The following is a 15,309-nucleotide window of genomic DNA, read 5'->3' on the forward strand; positions in this document are numbered from 1 at the left end:
GGCTGGATGTGGCTCTGGGCAGCCTGGTCTGCTGGTTGGTGACCCTGCACATAGCAGGGGGTTGGAACTAGAAGATTGTTGTGGTCCTTTTCATCCCAGGCCATTCCATGATTCTATGATTCTTTATAGACATATAGTTTTCTACTGATTTTCCAAAAAAGTTCGTAGAGCAGGAGAAAACATGGCTGATGTTTGAATATAACCCTTACTAGATGGCAGAAAACCTACATGCGACCGAGACATAGATCTGCAAGAAATCCAGTTCTGTTGGTTTGCTGTTTGGGGAACTGACTTCCGACAGAAAGCTGAGATTCTTGTACAGGCAGCAGGGGGGCAAGCACAGTGTTGGTACCAGCATGCTGTGAGTTAATGCTATACTGGTACGTGGTGGTTACAGGTCTCAGTGCAAAGCTTTTGCCATCCTCCAAAAGCCTCCTGTGTGATGCAGTATATTGGGAACCATGCTTTTTCAGCAGCCTGGTTTACTCCCAGTCTACACCAAGTGATGGAGCCTTTTGTTGCTGTTTGTTCTTTTCTTCTTCTCTCCAATTAATTTCTTATCTAGTCTTCTTTACTGCTGCTGATAGCAGAACATGGGCATGCCTTGGTTACTGTGTCTGGGTGGATGGGAAATCCAGAAGTAGGAAGGGTTTGTAACTCCTTTTTCCAGAAAAAATACCCTCCCCAGCCTGATCTCAACAGCTGATATTCTTCAAGTGGAATCACCAGCAGCAACACGCATTTTCAAGGGCCTTGCCAACTGGATGTAGCTACATTCTGTGCTTGTATTCTATTAGGTGAAGCGTGTTGGGCTGATTGAGTTCTTGGCTTCTAGAGGGCTTTGTACATGAGGGTGAGCTGTCTTCCCAAGAGGTGACATTGTTGAGGTGCCCTGAGCTCTGCAGCAGTCTGCAGATGACAAGGACGGGTCGCAGCCAGAAGGATGGGGCTGCCCCAGCCTTGGGCAGTCACCCTTACCATCATCTCACAGCCGCAGCTGAGCCACGGTGGAGGGTGAACCTGGACTGTGGTGAGTGAATGCACCAGGATGGAGATTTGCATCCAAATCTGTGACAGCTCTGTTCAGGAGCTGTTTCTTGCGCTAACAGGGGGAAGGCATGAGAACATCTCTTTTCCTTGGCTCTCTACAGCAATTCTGCAAAGGGGCTGAGTAAGGAGCAGAGCTGTAGGGAGCACAGACAAGATTCTCTCTGCCCAGTGAGGGATGCCTGGGCAGTTCTGCTCTGTGAGTCCAGGCTCGTGTTTTTCCATGGTCACAGGCAATTTGTCTGGACTGTAAACACAGCCGTTTGCCTGCTCCAATCTGTTTGCCCTGGCTATGTCCAGTTTTGAAAATTAGATAACGTCAGAGCAGAAGGGAAGGTTTCTATTTCTGTCTTCTGGTATCCGTATCCCAGCACATCCCTGCTGCCACAGAAGCCTTCCAGCCAACACTATGACAGGGAAAGAGGTTTCTCTTCCCAATAATTTTGTTGGCTTCCCTGCGGAAGGAAAGCTGTTTCTTGCACTTTCTAAACTCTGATTGCTGGTGATTTCTTTGAACATCACTGCTGGGTTCAAATATTGAGGACCAGAGCAAAAAAAATCACGTACAGTTGCTTAACTAACCAAACATTTTCCTTTCTCTCCCGTCATGGCAGCAGAATTTTTTGATGATTATTCAGAGGGGCGAGAATGTGTCAACTGTGGGGCCATGTCCACCCCGCTCTGGAGGAGAGATGGCACAGGGCACTACCTCTGCAACGCCTGTGGGCTCTACCACAAGATGAACGGCATCAACCGGCCCTTGTTCAAACCTCAGAGGAGGCTGGTAAGTCAGCAGCACATGGTGTATGCGGGGTAGGGCTGTGTGCAAGGATGGAGACAGCCAAGATCAGGCTGGATGGGCTCTGATGGAGCTCTGGGTGTCCCTGTTCAGTGCAGGGAGTGGGACAGATGGCCTTGAAGGGTCCCTTCCAACTCAAATGATTCTGTGATATAAAGGTGACAGCTAGATGGTGATGTCAGGCATATTTCCATTACATGGTCTCTATGTGCCTAACATAGGTGGATTTGGTCCAGATTTCCAAACTCAGCAAAATTGCATTCTGTTTGATGAGATATTGATCTAAGTTATTGTACTGTTCAAACTAATTGTGCTCTCACTTCATGGTGGTCAGACATCTTTTCTGGACACCCTGTTTGCTGCTGTAATTGGACAAGTTAAAGCAGAGCTTCTGGGGCAGGTGATCATCCCAAAGGCTATGGGTCGGGATGGGACATTCATGGGGAATGGGAATATCTTGGTGTTGATATTCTGCCCATCCCAGCCTGCTTTGGAGGGGAGTTTTGGGAAGGGCTCTGCATCTATGCCCCAGAGATACGAGGGTTATCACGGCCCCCAGGCAGCAAGGAGCCAGCAAGCCTTCCCTCAGAGACTCATCTTCCATGTGGCTTCATCCTAAGCCTGCCCTGCACTTCACATAGCACAAACCTGACTCTGCTCAAACCCAGCCATTCCCTGCAAGTGCCTAAAATGACACTCGTGGTTTGAGCACAGCCACCGCTCACAGCCACCCAGCGCCCTCTGGTGAAAATCCCTTCCAGCCATGGGCTGAGCCAAGCTGGCGGCGAGTTGGACTGGATGGTGCTGCCCTTCCAGCGCTGGGTATTCTATGATTCTGTGATTCTGTGACTTGGAGCAAACTCGCTGGGATCTGAGATGCTGCCGGAGGGCTGATGTGTTTCTTTTTCCTCTATTTTCTCTTACAGTCGGCTTCCCGTCGCGTTGGCCTCTCTTGTGCCAACTGCCACACGACCACAACCACACTCTGGCGCAGAAACGCGGAGGGAGAGCCCGTCTGTAACGCCTGTGGGCTCTACATGAAGCTCCATGGGGTAAAACCTTCATTCCTTTCTACTCTTACGGGGAGGGTGCTCAGAGCACAAATTGACCCACAAATTAGGCCCAGATTCTTCCCTACCTAAATGCACTTTCGTGAAATGCCTGCCACTGGGGACTTTGTGCATACAGGGAGGTCTGATGTATCTAGAATAGTCCTGTTGGAGTCCGAGGCACAGAACTTCAGGATGCAAATCTCCAGCCCTTCTCCCACCAGTGGACTCCAAGTGGCAGAGACAGAGTCCTCCAAGACCTTGGTGTTTGCAGAAGCAAGCCCCATTCTGATTCCCATTGCTGCTGCTAGGGTTCTGTATTCAACTCCATGCTCTCAAGGTTTTCCTGCTTCAGAACAGATGAAAGTGCATTCATGAGAGATAGGCCAAAGCTGGAAGACAAGATAGATGAGGGGAACCACCGAACCCAACAAATTCTTCCTAGAAATCCCAGTATGTTTCTGACTATGCGGTTGGCGAGCTCAGTGGGATCAGTTCCTAAGGGAGATTTCCCCATACAGATTGGGTAGCTTTCCATAAATAGGCATTGGCCAGAAAGACATCCTCATCTCCAAGTTCAACAGGAAAGTAATAAATCACTCAATATCTATGCCGTAAAAAAGCCCATCTATTCCCATTTAGAAGCACACTTTGTAGCTTTGACATATCTCTTCATACAGCAACGCTGACCAGTGGCTTTGGGCTCCATTTTGTTGTTGCTTTCAATTAAATCAGCCAGGTTTTGTGGAGCTGATGAGGTAGAGCTGGAGTCTATTCCTAGGTGACTGTATGGATGTACAGAAACCAATGCACTTGTATATCTGGGTTCACAGGTTCCAAGGCCGTTAGCAATGAGAAAAGAGGGCATTCAGACAAGGAAGCGTAAGCCGAAGAACCTTAACAAAACAAAGACGCCAGCAGGTAAGCATTAAAAAGGAGAGGCAATTGTGTGTGTATACACATGCAATCATGTTTCTGGCCACTTGGATTTATGCTGTATGATTCAGACACCCAACGACAAAATGGGCTGATTCTTCAAAAAATGGGGAACGTTGGAATGTCTTTCAGCAGTAACAAAGGCCTTTCTGCTACTTTTTTTTAATTTATCTTTTTTTTTTAACCTTACAGTAACTTTGAGTGCTTTGAAGTGAAAGGCCCTTGGGAAAAGCCCAATTTACCATCTGCTTTCCCACAGGTCCATCCAGCAGTGAGAGTCTTACCCCGACCACGAGCTCCACGAGTAGCAGCAGCAGTGCCACGACCACTGAGGAAATGCGCCCCATAAAAACAGAACCAGGGCTCTCATCTCATTATGGGCACCCCAGCCCAATTTCTCAGGTACAGAGGACAGTGGGACAGAGATGGAACTGAGAGTGGTAGATGAGGGGAGAAGAACATCTTAAAAACCTCTATAGTAAGAGGTTGCCTCTTTTCGATGCTGGAACCTAGAAGTTCATGGTAGGAAATCTGGGATGGGGCAAAAAATACACATTTTTGTCACCATGTTTACAGCACAGTGTGGATGATCAGTGATATGTAGAAGTTCTGAATGGCCAAAATTTGTAGCAGCCCTTTTGAAAACGTGAGATTTCTTCTAGCTGGGCAGCTGCATAAGTCACATCGCAATAAAATATCCATTCTCTTTGTATGACTTGATTTGTCCTGAGCAAGAAAAGCTTGGCAGTAGGACTCTAGTTTATCTGCACTGGCTGGATGTGCATTGAGAAATGTAGTCACATAGCCCTAATCTAACCCAGACCCTGCAAAGGTAAATCAAGGCAGCAGGATGTAGGGTACAGTGGGTGCTCTGCACCTTATCCACCACTAGATGTCTTAGGAACAGCACTTAGAAAAGAACAATTTGTTCCCTATACAATACTAGCAAAAGGCAGGGTCTAGAACAAGAAGAAAAGTCTGCCCAAAGCATCACACATAAGCTACAATCTATGGCAAATCCTCAGACATGTTACTTCTCCACGTGAAGGGCTCCTTTATTATTTGAAGCTTTTTTTTTTTACAAGATTTTTTCTTCTTCTGCAGGCATTCTCGGTCTCTGCCATGTCTGGACATGGATCTTCAATTCATCCGGCAATTTCAGCCCTGAAGCTTTCCCCGCAGGCTTACCAGTCAGCCATCAGCCAGTCTCCACAAACCAGCTCCAAACAGGACTCCTGGAACAGCCTGGTCTTAGCTGAAAACCATGGGGACATCATAACTGCATAAACTGGTCTTCCACCCATAGACTTGAGGCTGATCCACTGGAGAGATGAAGAAGATGCCACGTAATAATCACGTCAATGTTGTTTCCCTCCTCCCCTGCTCTCCTGCCATGGTGAGATGTTCCAACAAAGAGGTAAAGAGGACTTACGTGAAGTGTAGGAGAGCTCTTACAAAACAAACCAAGAAGACTCAAATCTCAAAGTAACTAATGGATTTGAAACCTTTTTCCTCCCTTCAAACAAGTTTCCTTTTATTCGATTGCCACCACCTTCTAAGAAATAGCCAGAAACACAAAAATGAACATATTTTTTGTGGGGGGTTGTCTATTTAAAAACATTTGCCATTTGAGACTTAGACAATGGTGGCACAAAAAAAATCTTTTTCTCCTGTCACCATCCATTTGTTTCCTGACCAGAGGGAATGCCATCATCATTACCCCATTTCAGTGATCTTCCACCAAATGGAGCCAGTTTCAGAACAGTTTGTTGAACAGACACGCTGTGGTGGCTTTAGTGGATTTGATATGATCTAGGGCAGAGAAAAAAAAGAGACCCACGTCCTCATCCTCAGCTCATGCATCTAGAGCATTGCCTTCATTTCCCTAGATGGTCTGAAAATCTAATGAATGTCTGTATTTAATAGTAACTCCTTTCCTATTTATCACTACAAAATCATGGGACTGTGTTTCTAAAAGATGGTTGGCTGAGCCTGGAGAAAGTCTGTCTGAAGTCAAAAGGGGATTTTGGAAGGAGAAACTTTCTGGAAGCGGGTAGAGGAAACCCACCTTGATCATCAAATCCTGGAGGAAACTATTGGGCTTTTCCCTTACAAATAGCTACAAGCCAGGCTTAGAGATTATTGTAGAGCACAGCAAGTGAAAAGTTGCTCTTTAACGCTGCTGTGCTCTTGCTTTTGAGACAGTTAATTTAATTATTTTGCATACTTTTCCATTGTCTTCATTGTCATTGATGAAATCTGACTGTCATTTATTTCTCATTGTACTCTGAGTGCCCACTGTTCCCCTAGAAGCTGGCTCATGACCATTTTCCATGTCTTAAGGATTTCACCTTTCACAACAAGACAAGTCCTCAGCCTCTAATGGATGCAGGCAGGGGCCATCTTCTTTACTAAGCATGTGCATAGACTTGCTTGCCTGCAAGAGAAGCTTAACTCCATTCATACACAAGTATTAAACAAAACTCATGTGTTTGCCTAACCATAAGCCTTTTAGCAACCAGAAAATTCTGGAAAATTGAGTTGGAAGTGATGCCAAGAGGCCACAGACTCATTCCCTTGTCCAAAAGGGATCAGTTCTACCTAACCTACCTTTAGTTGCTCTTTGTCTAACATGTGCCTAACAAAATTCAGCAATGCATACGCTACAGCTCCTCTGTGCAGTCTAAATGCTTCCACTGATGCTTGCCAGCATGTTTCCATCAGCGTTTCCAAGGAGGGACAGCTTTGCCTGTACAGGTGGAGAATTTCTGGGACACCTCATCCTACAAGATTCTCCAGTCTTGTTTCTGTCTGCTCCCAGACTCCATTACCCTTCTGCTTGCCCTCCCAGCTCCTTCTTTTCCTCCCTGCATCCAGAACTTGACTATGGAACTGCCAGGTGATACCAGAAGAGGGATGGTGCATCCCCACAAAATATGCTGAAGGATGTAAGGTGCCACCCTCCATCTTACACTCACACTTCTCCATTGCCACAAAGAGTGTTTCTGACAAAATACCAAGATACGTGGCTTGGTGAAGAGGAAAGCCACAAACATGGTTGAAGCAAAACCACGACCTTGTATTATCCGTGTTTGAACTCTCTATTTTCCTCCTGATGGTTGAAAAGTTTCTTTAAGGAGAAGGATTCAACTGGACTGGTTGTGACAGAGAGTTGAAATGGAGCACAGTAGAGAGCTGGACCCCTCCACAACCCCTGTGCTCTGCTCAGTAACTCAGATTTGCAGGGGTTTGTAGAGGTGACAGAGACTCTGCACTACCTGGAGAAAGACACCATGGCAGTGATGCCATGTCTGGATGGTGTTTGCACCTTGAGGCTCCTCACTGAGCTTCCCCATAAGAAGTGTGGTCTTCCCATTGACAAGGAGTGCCTTTCAGCTGGCTTATGGGAATGAAACTCCTGATCTGGGAAGTTTTTCCATCTGCCACTTGCAAGATAACCACAGAATTTGCACTCTGTCCTTCAGAGCTAATGTAAGGTCTAACCTCATTAGTTTATTAACTACAGACAAGGAAGAGCCGTTCAACGAATAAAACATTACCATGAAATCCTGTGATTCTGTGGAAGCCCAGCAGCCTGCAGAGAAGAGGCCAGAAATAGCACCTAAGAACATGAATTTGGGGTGAAAGAAAAAACAAAGGTGTTTCTCCAAGAGCACACAGGTCATTAGTCAGCCTCCTCCTTGTACTGCATTGCTTTGCACTCGGCAGCCAAGATCTCTTGGGATGCAGCTGTCATCTTGTCTGTGACAGAGAAGAACACACCCCAGAGATGCCTCTTGGCTTCTGCACACATTTCAGATGCCTAAAACTACCCTGGACAGCCTGAGGAAGAGGGAAGCAGGCAGCCTCCTAGAGAGGAACAAAGGTCCAGATCAAAAGCACAGCATTTCTCCCTCTGTGCTTATGCTCCCAAAGGCTTTTTCTGCCTTGCCCTTTTACTGTGCTCCTTGTATTGCCCTCAAAGCCAAAATTCTTGGCTGAAGTTCTCTCCTGCCCTTAAAACACACTCCTAAGTGCCATAAAGGAATCTGTTTGCAACGCCAAGCAGAAAAACCTACGAGACATAAGTCTGGTGGTTCCCTGGCTCACATTCTCTTAGGTTACCTAAATGACAGAGTTTGACTAACTGGTTTTCTGCTCCCCACAGAGCCTTAAAAATTGGACACTGAAACTCAGTGAGGAGCATTTAGAGGGACCCTGATAACAAGATGTCTGCTTTCACGAGGCTCTCGGCCCTTTCATAGTAGAAATGAGCTCTTTTGTCATTCCTTTTACAAGTAGTTGAAGTTCAGGTGTGCCTCACATTGCCAACAGAACATGCCAACACCAGAAGTGATGCATGAAGGGATACTTACAAGATGTGAGAATGACAGTCCTAACAAGAGGTTCAGCTCAACCTAGCTGAGGGGCGACCCTGAAAATTTGGGGTTACATTTGAGCTTTGCTTTCCTTCAAGTGATAGGAGAGGCACAGAGAACCCGCTTTGTTAATGAAATAAAATACAATTATCAGAGACTTAATATAGCAAAACAATTGCCGCTATTATTATTGCTATAATTTATTCCATTGCAGCATGTCTGGAAGTCCAGCTGAGGACCACCAGCCAGATAACTTCCAGAGGTCCCTTCTAGCATCAGCCACATACAATGATAGGCCTGAATTTGTGTATTTGTACACCAAAAAAAAGTACACAGCTGAGAACCATCTCTTCCCTGAAGAGTAAGAGCAAAGTGCCTGGTCCTGCAAAGCACTTGAGCACATCTACCAATGTATTTGCTGAAGATGTTCCCTTAAAGCTCAGCATTAATCACACACATAAACTGGGATGCCTGAGGATTTGCAGCACATATCTGGGTTATGCCAAACCAGAGCAATGCTATGGCTCTATGGCAAGATGGGAAGTTGAGAACTGGGATGGAGAGAGAGAAAGGGGTGGAAAGGTCATTTATCATTTTTAAATGTCTTTCCTCCTTGTGAAAGTGCAATATCTTGAATTGCATCAGTTTTTGTTTCATAAATTAATCCAAAGAGATCCATATTTCACTTGCAATTATATGGGCTGATTAGACCTTCTCCAATCAGGAGGAGCTCAGGAGTATTGTAAGGGAGCTTTGAAACCAATCAACAACTCTTAGTATAACTGAATATGACAACAGTTAATATGACTGAAGCTGTGACTGTGCCAGGGGTGGTGTTTGGTTTTGTTTGTCGGTTTTGGTTGGTTGTTTGTTCTTTTCTCATGCATTAAGTTTGAAGATTCCCATGTCAGCTGGGGAAGTCCCACAGAAAACAGACACTGATTTGTAAGGGGGAGAGGGAAACCAACCAACTGAACAAGCTGTAATTATTTAAAGATGTAAAAAAATATATATTATGAAGTAGTATGGCTACCAATCCACGTAATGTCTACACCTTTAGAACTAATGGAAATAAAACAATAATAATAAAACCAAAAGGCTGTGCCTGAATCTTGACTTTCCTGGTGGGCATCCTGGGGAGAGCTGGGGGTAACTGATCACATATTCAGTGCACCTGGAAAAGCAGTGCTTATTTTAATGCATAAGGAAAAAACAGCCAAGATGTTTTCCATTTTGTAATACCATTAGCACAGAGGAAAAAGGATGAGCTCTTGCACTAGGATGGCACCTCAATGCCATCATAATTTATCTTTTTGCTCTTTTCACAGACGTGGGTTTGTGGAGCACATTGCTAATTCAGTCTAATTGCTTTCAGCTGAGCTCACAGATGCCACCCATAAGCTGAAAGCACTCCCAACTCTCACACAATCACCTCCTCTTTCTGGTGGGGGAATTCAGACCCCTTCCCAGTTCAACCAGTCCCTGGGTCTGGTGTAATTGATGGGGTGGGTGGGGCCAGCACTTGAAACCTCACCCACCTCTCCTTTGCCAGCCACTGGAGGAGCTCTCTTGCTGTTTGTATGTTGGTGGGCGGAAGGGCCTTCTTCCTCTGTAGAAGGGTGGTAAGGGGATTTTGGGGTGTAAGGGATAGGAAGAGGGTAGTGCTGGTTTGGGCTATGGGAGTGTTGAGAAATGACTGAAGGCAGGGGAATGGTTCAGGAGCACGAGGTAGAAGAAGCTGGTAATCAAATAGGGAAGAAGGGAGGAGGCTGCTCAGCCTCTGTTGTGTGCAGGGTAATGGCTTGGGGGCTGGGTGCAGCGTTTAGGGCAGGGGGATGTGCAATGGCTGCTTGCTTTGGGGTCTGCAATGTGTGTATGAAGGTGTTGGGTGAATTCCCTGTATTGTGCTGCTTGACACAAATCCAGTGTCTAGATAATCAGTATGAAGACCTGAAGGGCATGGTCAGAGCCTTTCGTGTCAAGAGCCAAGGGATTTGGATTGCTTCTGACACCTTTAGCAGCAGGAATGTCTTCTAGGTGGCTCTTGACCTGTTATTGGCTTTTGCCTGTAGTCTGTGGTATGTAGGTAAATGGAGCTAGGATGTGATTTAATTACTTTCTGCCATATGAAGCGTGGGGATTAAGCTTAGTCTTCTATTGCTGCTAAAGCAATCATGTTTGTATAACCAGTTAATACCTTTTTATTTCATGTCTCAGATCCAGATAATGTTCTCTGACATACATCATCTCTTGGAGCTTTTCCTAAAAGGCTTTGGCCCATTGCAGCGCGTGAAGGCTTTATAGCTGTGTTGCCTTGCCCAGCCCTATTGAGGCTACATTCACACCCCACTGCAGCTCACCACCCTGTGTAGGTGGCTGCTGGCTTCTGCCTCTTATGGGCTGAGAGCTCCAGTAGGTGACCATGTGTCCTTGCTCAAGCTGAAGATGGCTTGGAGGGCTGGGGCTGAAGCAGGCCCTACTGAAGGCTCTAGTTTCAGTTGCTGTGAGCTGATGCGAGCATGGGCTGTTGCTTCCTTGTGTTTCCTTGTTCTTTTTCTAAGCTGTAAGCTTTCCATCAGCTCTAGGGCACCAAGTGTGAGAAGGATCTGCCATTTAGCTGGTAGAGATGCCAGAGGGCCCATCAGTGAGGAAGTTCCAGCTGCTGACCTTAAGTTTTGTGGGGCAAGTGGTGGCCAAGGTGGGGGGAAGCAGCAAGAAGATTAATGTGAATGACCTGAATGCCTTGAGGCTCCAGGATTCCCAGGTGAGCTGTGCTGAAGATGACCATATCAATCTGTGGCAGGTCTGAGTGTGAAGCCACAGCTACCCTTGTGTCACAGAAGGTGCGTGGCCTGAGAGTGGCATCAGGGTTGTGTGTGAGGTTGTCATGGAAGGTTTAGAGAAGATGAGTTGGTTTGTTCAGTGTGTGAGTGTCAAGACAAGCAGCAGGCTTGTTCCTTTCAGCTGTGAGCTTGCACAGATGCATCCTTAGACCAGAAAGCCAGGTTTTACTTGGCTAAGTGGATGTCAATGCTGTAAGTACCCATAGCTATCTAAGTCACACTAGCCTCACCTCAAACTGCATTGTGATTCCAACTGGGCACAGGTGTGGGTTGTTCAAGCCACTTGTGGTTGGTCTGAGTGTGTCTGTGTGTCTGCCCTGACATCTCTTTGTCCTGCCAGGAGCCTCCAGAGTAGCATCTGAACAGAGATCCTCAGTACATCCCACTTTTTTTTCCCCCTTCAGGTCCATGGGAAGAACTTATTCCTAGCATTTGTAGCAGCCAGCTCCCCCTTAGGACCAAGTGTGGATGAGACAGAGCTGCAGAAAGAGGCTGCCACAGGGCCTAGTTCCCTTGTTCAGGGAAAGCAAGAGCAGGTTTGCGCTCCATTGACTCCTCCCCAGGAAGAAGAGCTGCAGGAACTGCAGAACTCCAGACCTGGTGCAGCAGGGGGTCCAGGCAGTTGGCTGCGCTTCCACTTCGGTTTGTTTGGCAGCATTCGGGCAAACGAGTTCTCAAGAGCAAGCAGAGCCAATAAGAGGGGGGACTGGAAGGACCCTATACCCAGGTATTTGGCAGAGTCCTCTTACAAATGTTCTTCTTTCCTTCTGGAGAGGCACTGTTCTGTCTCAAACTAAACTGCTATGGAAATGCTTTCAGTCCTGTCCTTCTTTCCCCTCAGTGTTAAAAGAAAGCTAAGTGGTGATATTGTGTCTTCAGTAGATGTGAGGTGTGTTCAACCAGGGAGTCAGCATTGGTTGGTTTGCCATGGACATGCTTCGTTGTCTTGGTGTTGTGTATTGTATCCTTAGTGAGAAGTCTTCTGCCTCCTCCCAGCTTCAGCATCTATTATACTCATTTGATTATTATTATTATATTGGATAATCATTGGATTAATAGCATGCATATACGGTATTTGAGACAGCAGTGAAAATATAATTGTAGGAGCCTAGATCACTGGTGGTGTATTAAGAGCCACTGGAAATGTATTAAGGGGTAAATACTGAAGGACAGTGCAGACCCAGCTCTTGTGAACTGTTTAATCTGAGGTTGTGGAGTCTCCTTCTCTGCAGATGTTCAAAAATCTACTTGTATGTCTTCCCATGCAACTGGCTGTAGGGAACTTCTCTCTGCCTGCTGTTGTCTTTCGAACCTACAGGGCAGCAGGAGGGATAACTGTCCATGAGTTGTCCTTACTTAGAACCTAAAAGCTAAACTGCTTTCTCTGCACTTTCCATTCTTTGCAAGTCTCTTCAGCTAAACCAGAATACAACAAGTGGGTCAGGGTGTTTGTGGCTAGTGATCTCACTCATCTCCTCTGCGTCTCTCAGGCTGGTGTTGTATTTTGAGAGTGGAGGCTTCCTTGTTTTCTACAACTGCCGAATGCACTGGTGCTCATCTCCGGTGGCTGATCCCACTTCTGACATCCTGTCTGCAGAATTCCACCGTGGCCGGGCACTGGATGCCCTCCGCACATCCCATCCCATCTGCTACACCCTCTTGGACCAAAGATACTTTTCAGGGCTGGGTGAGCTCCAGAGCACAGTAGCGGGGCGAGAAAGAGGAGGGTGGGATGCTTGCACCCAGATCCGCATGCTAGAGCTTCTACTCCTTAAGATTATGACACTAGGTTGATCCAGCTGAGAGGGTACGTGGTCGTTTTGGGGAGGAAAGGGCTTGCAATCTCTAGCTGCAGGCTTCAGATGCTGGAGTGCAGCCTTTGTGTGCAGTGAACTATCTTAGCATGGGTGGTTGGTACTTGTGAGAGAAAGATCCACTTGAAGCCTAGTGGGAAGAGACTATCCTCTAGTTTATTCCCAGCTGAAGGTTTACTTCTTGTAAGCCATCTCTGATACAGGGAATGGCATTGCAAGGTGTGGTCAATCAGGCTGAAATCACAGTGGCTGGAGATATGGGTCTGTGTCGTCTTGAACAGAAATATCCTTATCATCTCCTTATTTCTGACCCTTTGCAGGGAACATCATTAAAAATGAAGTCCTGTACCTGGTGAAGATCCATCCGTTAACACAAGGATCTCTCTTGGCGCAATCAGATCTGGAGCATCTGCTTGATTGTGCCATTCAGTTCACTTCTGACTGGCTGCAGAGCAAGCTGCAAGGCAAAGGGTTGCACCTGCAGATCTACCAGAAAGAGCAGTGTCCTCTTGGGCATGTGGTGATGAAAGGAGCCCTAGGACCCCCAGGTGGCTGGAAAAGGCTTACATGGTGGTGTCCTCAGTGCCAGCCTGCAGTGCTGTCAGGGGATGGAGATCTGACCCTGGGCATTGAGTGACGTAGCTCTATGTTCTTTTTTTTTTCTTCCTTGTGTAGTTCAGTGTTAGATAATCCTGTGCCTGCTTAGAGCTGAGTATGTGTTATGTAGTGATTAGGTGTGGTTAAAATTAAATGGTTGTTCCCTCCATCAACTCTTAGCAGCTTCCTTCCAAAGGATGAAGACAAACCTCAGCAGTGCTCGGTGCTGCTCATCTCTGCCCACCTCTGAGCTGCCTGCCCCATTGGCAGGGATGGCAATGCTTAAAACCCATCATTAAGCCATGAATCAGAAGTGTGGCGACTCTGGGGGTGTCGATGTGTGACAGGGAGTGCATAAAACTCATCATTTCAGACATAGGGTTTGGATTTTGGGTGGCCTGAGGGTTGGGCTCCTTGTGGGTCCCCTGTGCTGTGGGCTGCTCTGTGGGGCTGCTGGCTGGAAGTGAGCATGGAGGAAAGCACCATGGAGGGAATGCACTGTAGGTGACTGAAACCAAGCAGAAGCACTTCAGCTCTAGTTGGGAGTGAAGCAAGAAGGAGCCTGGAGGCATCCCGTGCCCCGGGATGGCTGTGAGGATGCCCTAAGAGGGGGGTGAGGAAGGGTGAGAGGCGGGACAGCCATTGTGAAGCCCCGTCCCGCGCCCCCTCAGGGCGGCCACGCGAGTGCCGGTGGGCGCCGTCACCCAATCAGCACCGCCCGTCGGCCGTCACACCAGCTCTGCCGCACTCCTATTGGCTGGCGCAAGGCTGGTGCGAGGACACGTTTCCCAATGGGCTCGCCTCGCGCTACCGAGCCATTGGACTAGCGAGCTGATTGGCCGAGGGGGCGGAGCGGCCCCGCCCACCGGCTGTTAAGCGGCGGTTTGAGGTGGCGGGCGGAGGGAAGAGGTCGGGGGGTGGGGGGGGGGTGTGAGAGAGCTCGGGAGCGCGCGGAGCGAGAGCGCCCTGTGGCGGCGGTGGGGCCGTCATGGAGCTGCTGAGGAAATGGCTGGGGCACCCCGAGGACATCTACCACCTGCTGCGCTTCAAGATGGGCGGCTACCGGACCGTCATGCCGCGAATTGACACGGTGAGCGGCGGGGGAGGTGGCTCAGGCGGGTGTCACCTCGCGGGGGGGGTCGTTGCTGTGAGCATCGCCTGACGTAGTGCTGTGCAGCAGCTCCCTGCTGCCGTGCGTTGCACCGGGTTGGGCCTTCCACGAGTTCTGAGCGTTGCATTGCTTCGGAGCATCGCACGGCTTCAGCGTTGCGTTGCGCATCGCGTCTCTTTGGGACGTCACACGGCCGCGTTGCTTTGCAGCAGCTTCCTGCTTCTAGCTGTGCGTGTATTGCACAGCCGGGCTGGTTTGCATGCATCACAGCTGCTGGGAGCACTGCACAGCCGGGCTGGTTTGCATGCATCACAGCTGCTGGGAGCATCGCGCAGCCAGGATGCTTTGCATGCATCACAGCTGCTGGGAGCACTGCACAGCCGGGATGCTTTGCATGCATCACAGCTGCTGGGAGCACTGCACAGTCGGGATGCTTTGCATGCATCACAGCTGTTGGGAGCACTGCATAGCCGGGATGCTTTGCATGCATCACAGCTGTTGGGAGCATCGCACAGCCGTGGTGCCTCTCAGCAGCATCCTGTGTGCTGTATCAGCCCTGACACGCGGGTACACCACACCGCTTTGCAGCACCGTGCTGATTCCCATGCGTTCGCACGGGCTCTGCTCTCCCCGTGCATCGCACGGCCGCGGTGCTTTGCACGCATGGCGGTGCTGGCAGGGGGCGCGCCGTTCTTAGGGGCCGGTCTCGGGGCGGAGCCCCCTTCCTCGGCCGG

The 15,309-nt window shown here is 48.3% G+C and overlaps 2 protein-coding genes across 6 annotated transcripts; both read left to right on the plus strand.

The window, feature by feature from the left end:
* Positions 1 to 126: 126 nt before the first annotated feature.
* GATA-4 (transcription factor GATA-4) lies at positions 127 to 8,572 on the plus strand. Its single transcript, XM_010708176.2, has 5 exons — positions 127 to 1,831; positions 2,773 to 2,898; positions 3,729 to 3,816; positions 4,091 to 4,233; positions 4,936 to 8,572. Exons 1-5 carry the CDS (start codon positions 1,655 to 1,657, stop codon positions 5,116 to 5,118), a joined length of 717 nt encoding a protein of 238 aa, XP_010706478.1. The 5' UTR covers positions 127 to 1,654; the 3' UTR covers positions 5,119 to 8,572.
* A 1,062-nt stretch (positions 8,573 to 9,634) lies between these two features.
* Positions 9,635 to 14,041, plus strand: NEIL2 (nei like DNA glycosylase 2). Of its 5 annotated transcripts, none has more exons than XM_010708177.2 (5): positions 9,635 to 9,832; positions 10,790 to 10,974; positions 11,458 to 11,780; positions 12,544 to 12,740; positions 13,188 to 14,041. In XM_010708177.2, the coding sequence occupies exons 2-5, from the start codon at positions 10,837 to 10,839 to the stop codon at positions 13,502 to 13,504; spliced, it is 975 nt and encodes a 324-aa protein (XP_010706479.1). In that variant the 5' UTR covers positions 9,635 to 9,832; positions 10,790 to 10,836; the 3' UTR covers positions 13,505 to 14,041. The 5 variants fall into 5 exon arrangements, with proteins under 5 accessions (XP_010706479.1, XP_019468984.1, XP_003204673.1 ...); XM_019613439.1 differs by having other exon boundaries at positions 9,635 to 9,796; XM_003204625.3 differs by having other exon boundaries at positions 9,635 to 9,788.
* The last annotated feature ends 1,268 nt before the right edge of the window (positions 14,042 to 15,309 follow it).

Source organism: Meleagris gallopavo, chromosome 2, assembly GCF_000146605.3.
Source record: "Meleagris gallopavo isolate NT-WF06-2002-E0010 breed Aviagen turkey brand Nicholas breeding stock chromosome 2, Turkey_5.1, whole genome shotgun sequence".
NCBI lineage: Eukaryota > Metazoa > Chordata > Aves > Galliformes > Phasianidae > Meleagris > Meleagris gallopavo.

Excerpts from the sequence above, each read along its gene's own strand:
- GATA-4 (XM_010708176.2), top strand. The coding sequence starts at position 1,655 with ATGGCAGCAGAATTTTTTGATGATTATTCAGAGGGGCGAGAATGTGTC. Across the intron at positions 2,899-3,728 it reads TCTACATGAAGCTCCATGGG|GTTCCAAGGCCGTTAGCAAT; the intron begins GTAAAACCTTCA and ends CTGGGTTCACAG. Across the intron at positions 4,234-4,935 it reads ACCCCAGCCCAATTTCTCAG|GCATTCTCGGTCTCTGCCAT; the intron begins GTACAGAGGACA and ends CTTCTTCTGCAG.
- NEIL2 (XM_010708177.2), top strand. The coding sequence starts at position 10,837 with ATGCCAGAGGGCCCATCAGTGAGGAAGTTCCAGCTGCTGACCTTAAGT. Across the intron at positions 10,975-11,457 it reads TGAGGCTCCAGGATTCCCAG|GTCCATGGGAAGAACTTATT; the intron begins GTGAGCTGTGCT and ends TTCCCCCTTCAG. Across the intron at positions 11,781-12,543 it reads TGGAAGGACCCTATACCCAG|GCTGGTGTTGTATTTTGAGA; the intron begins GTATTTGGCAGA and ends TGCGTCTCTCAG.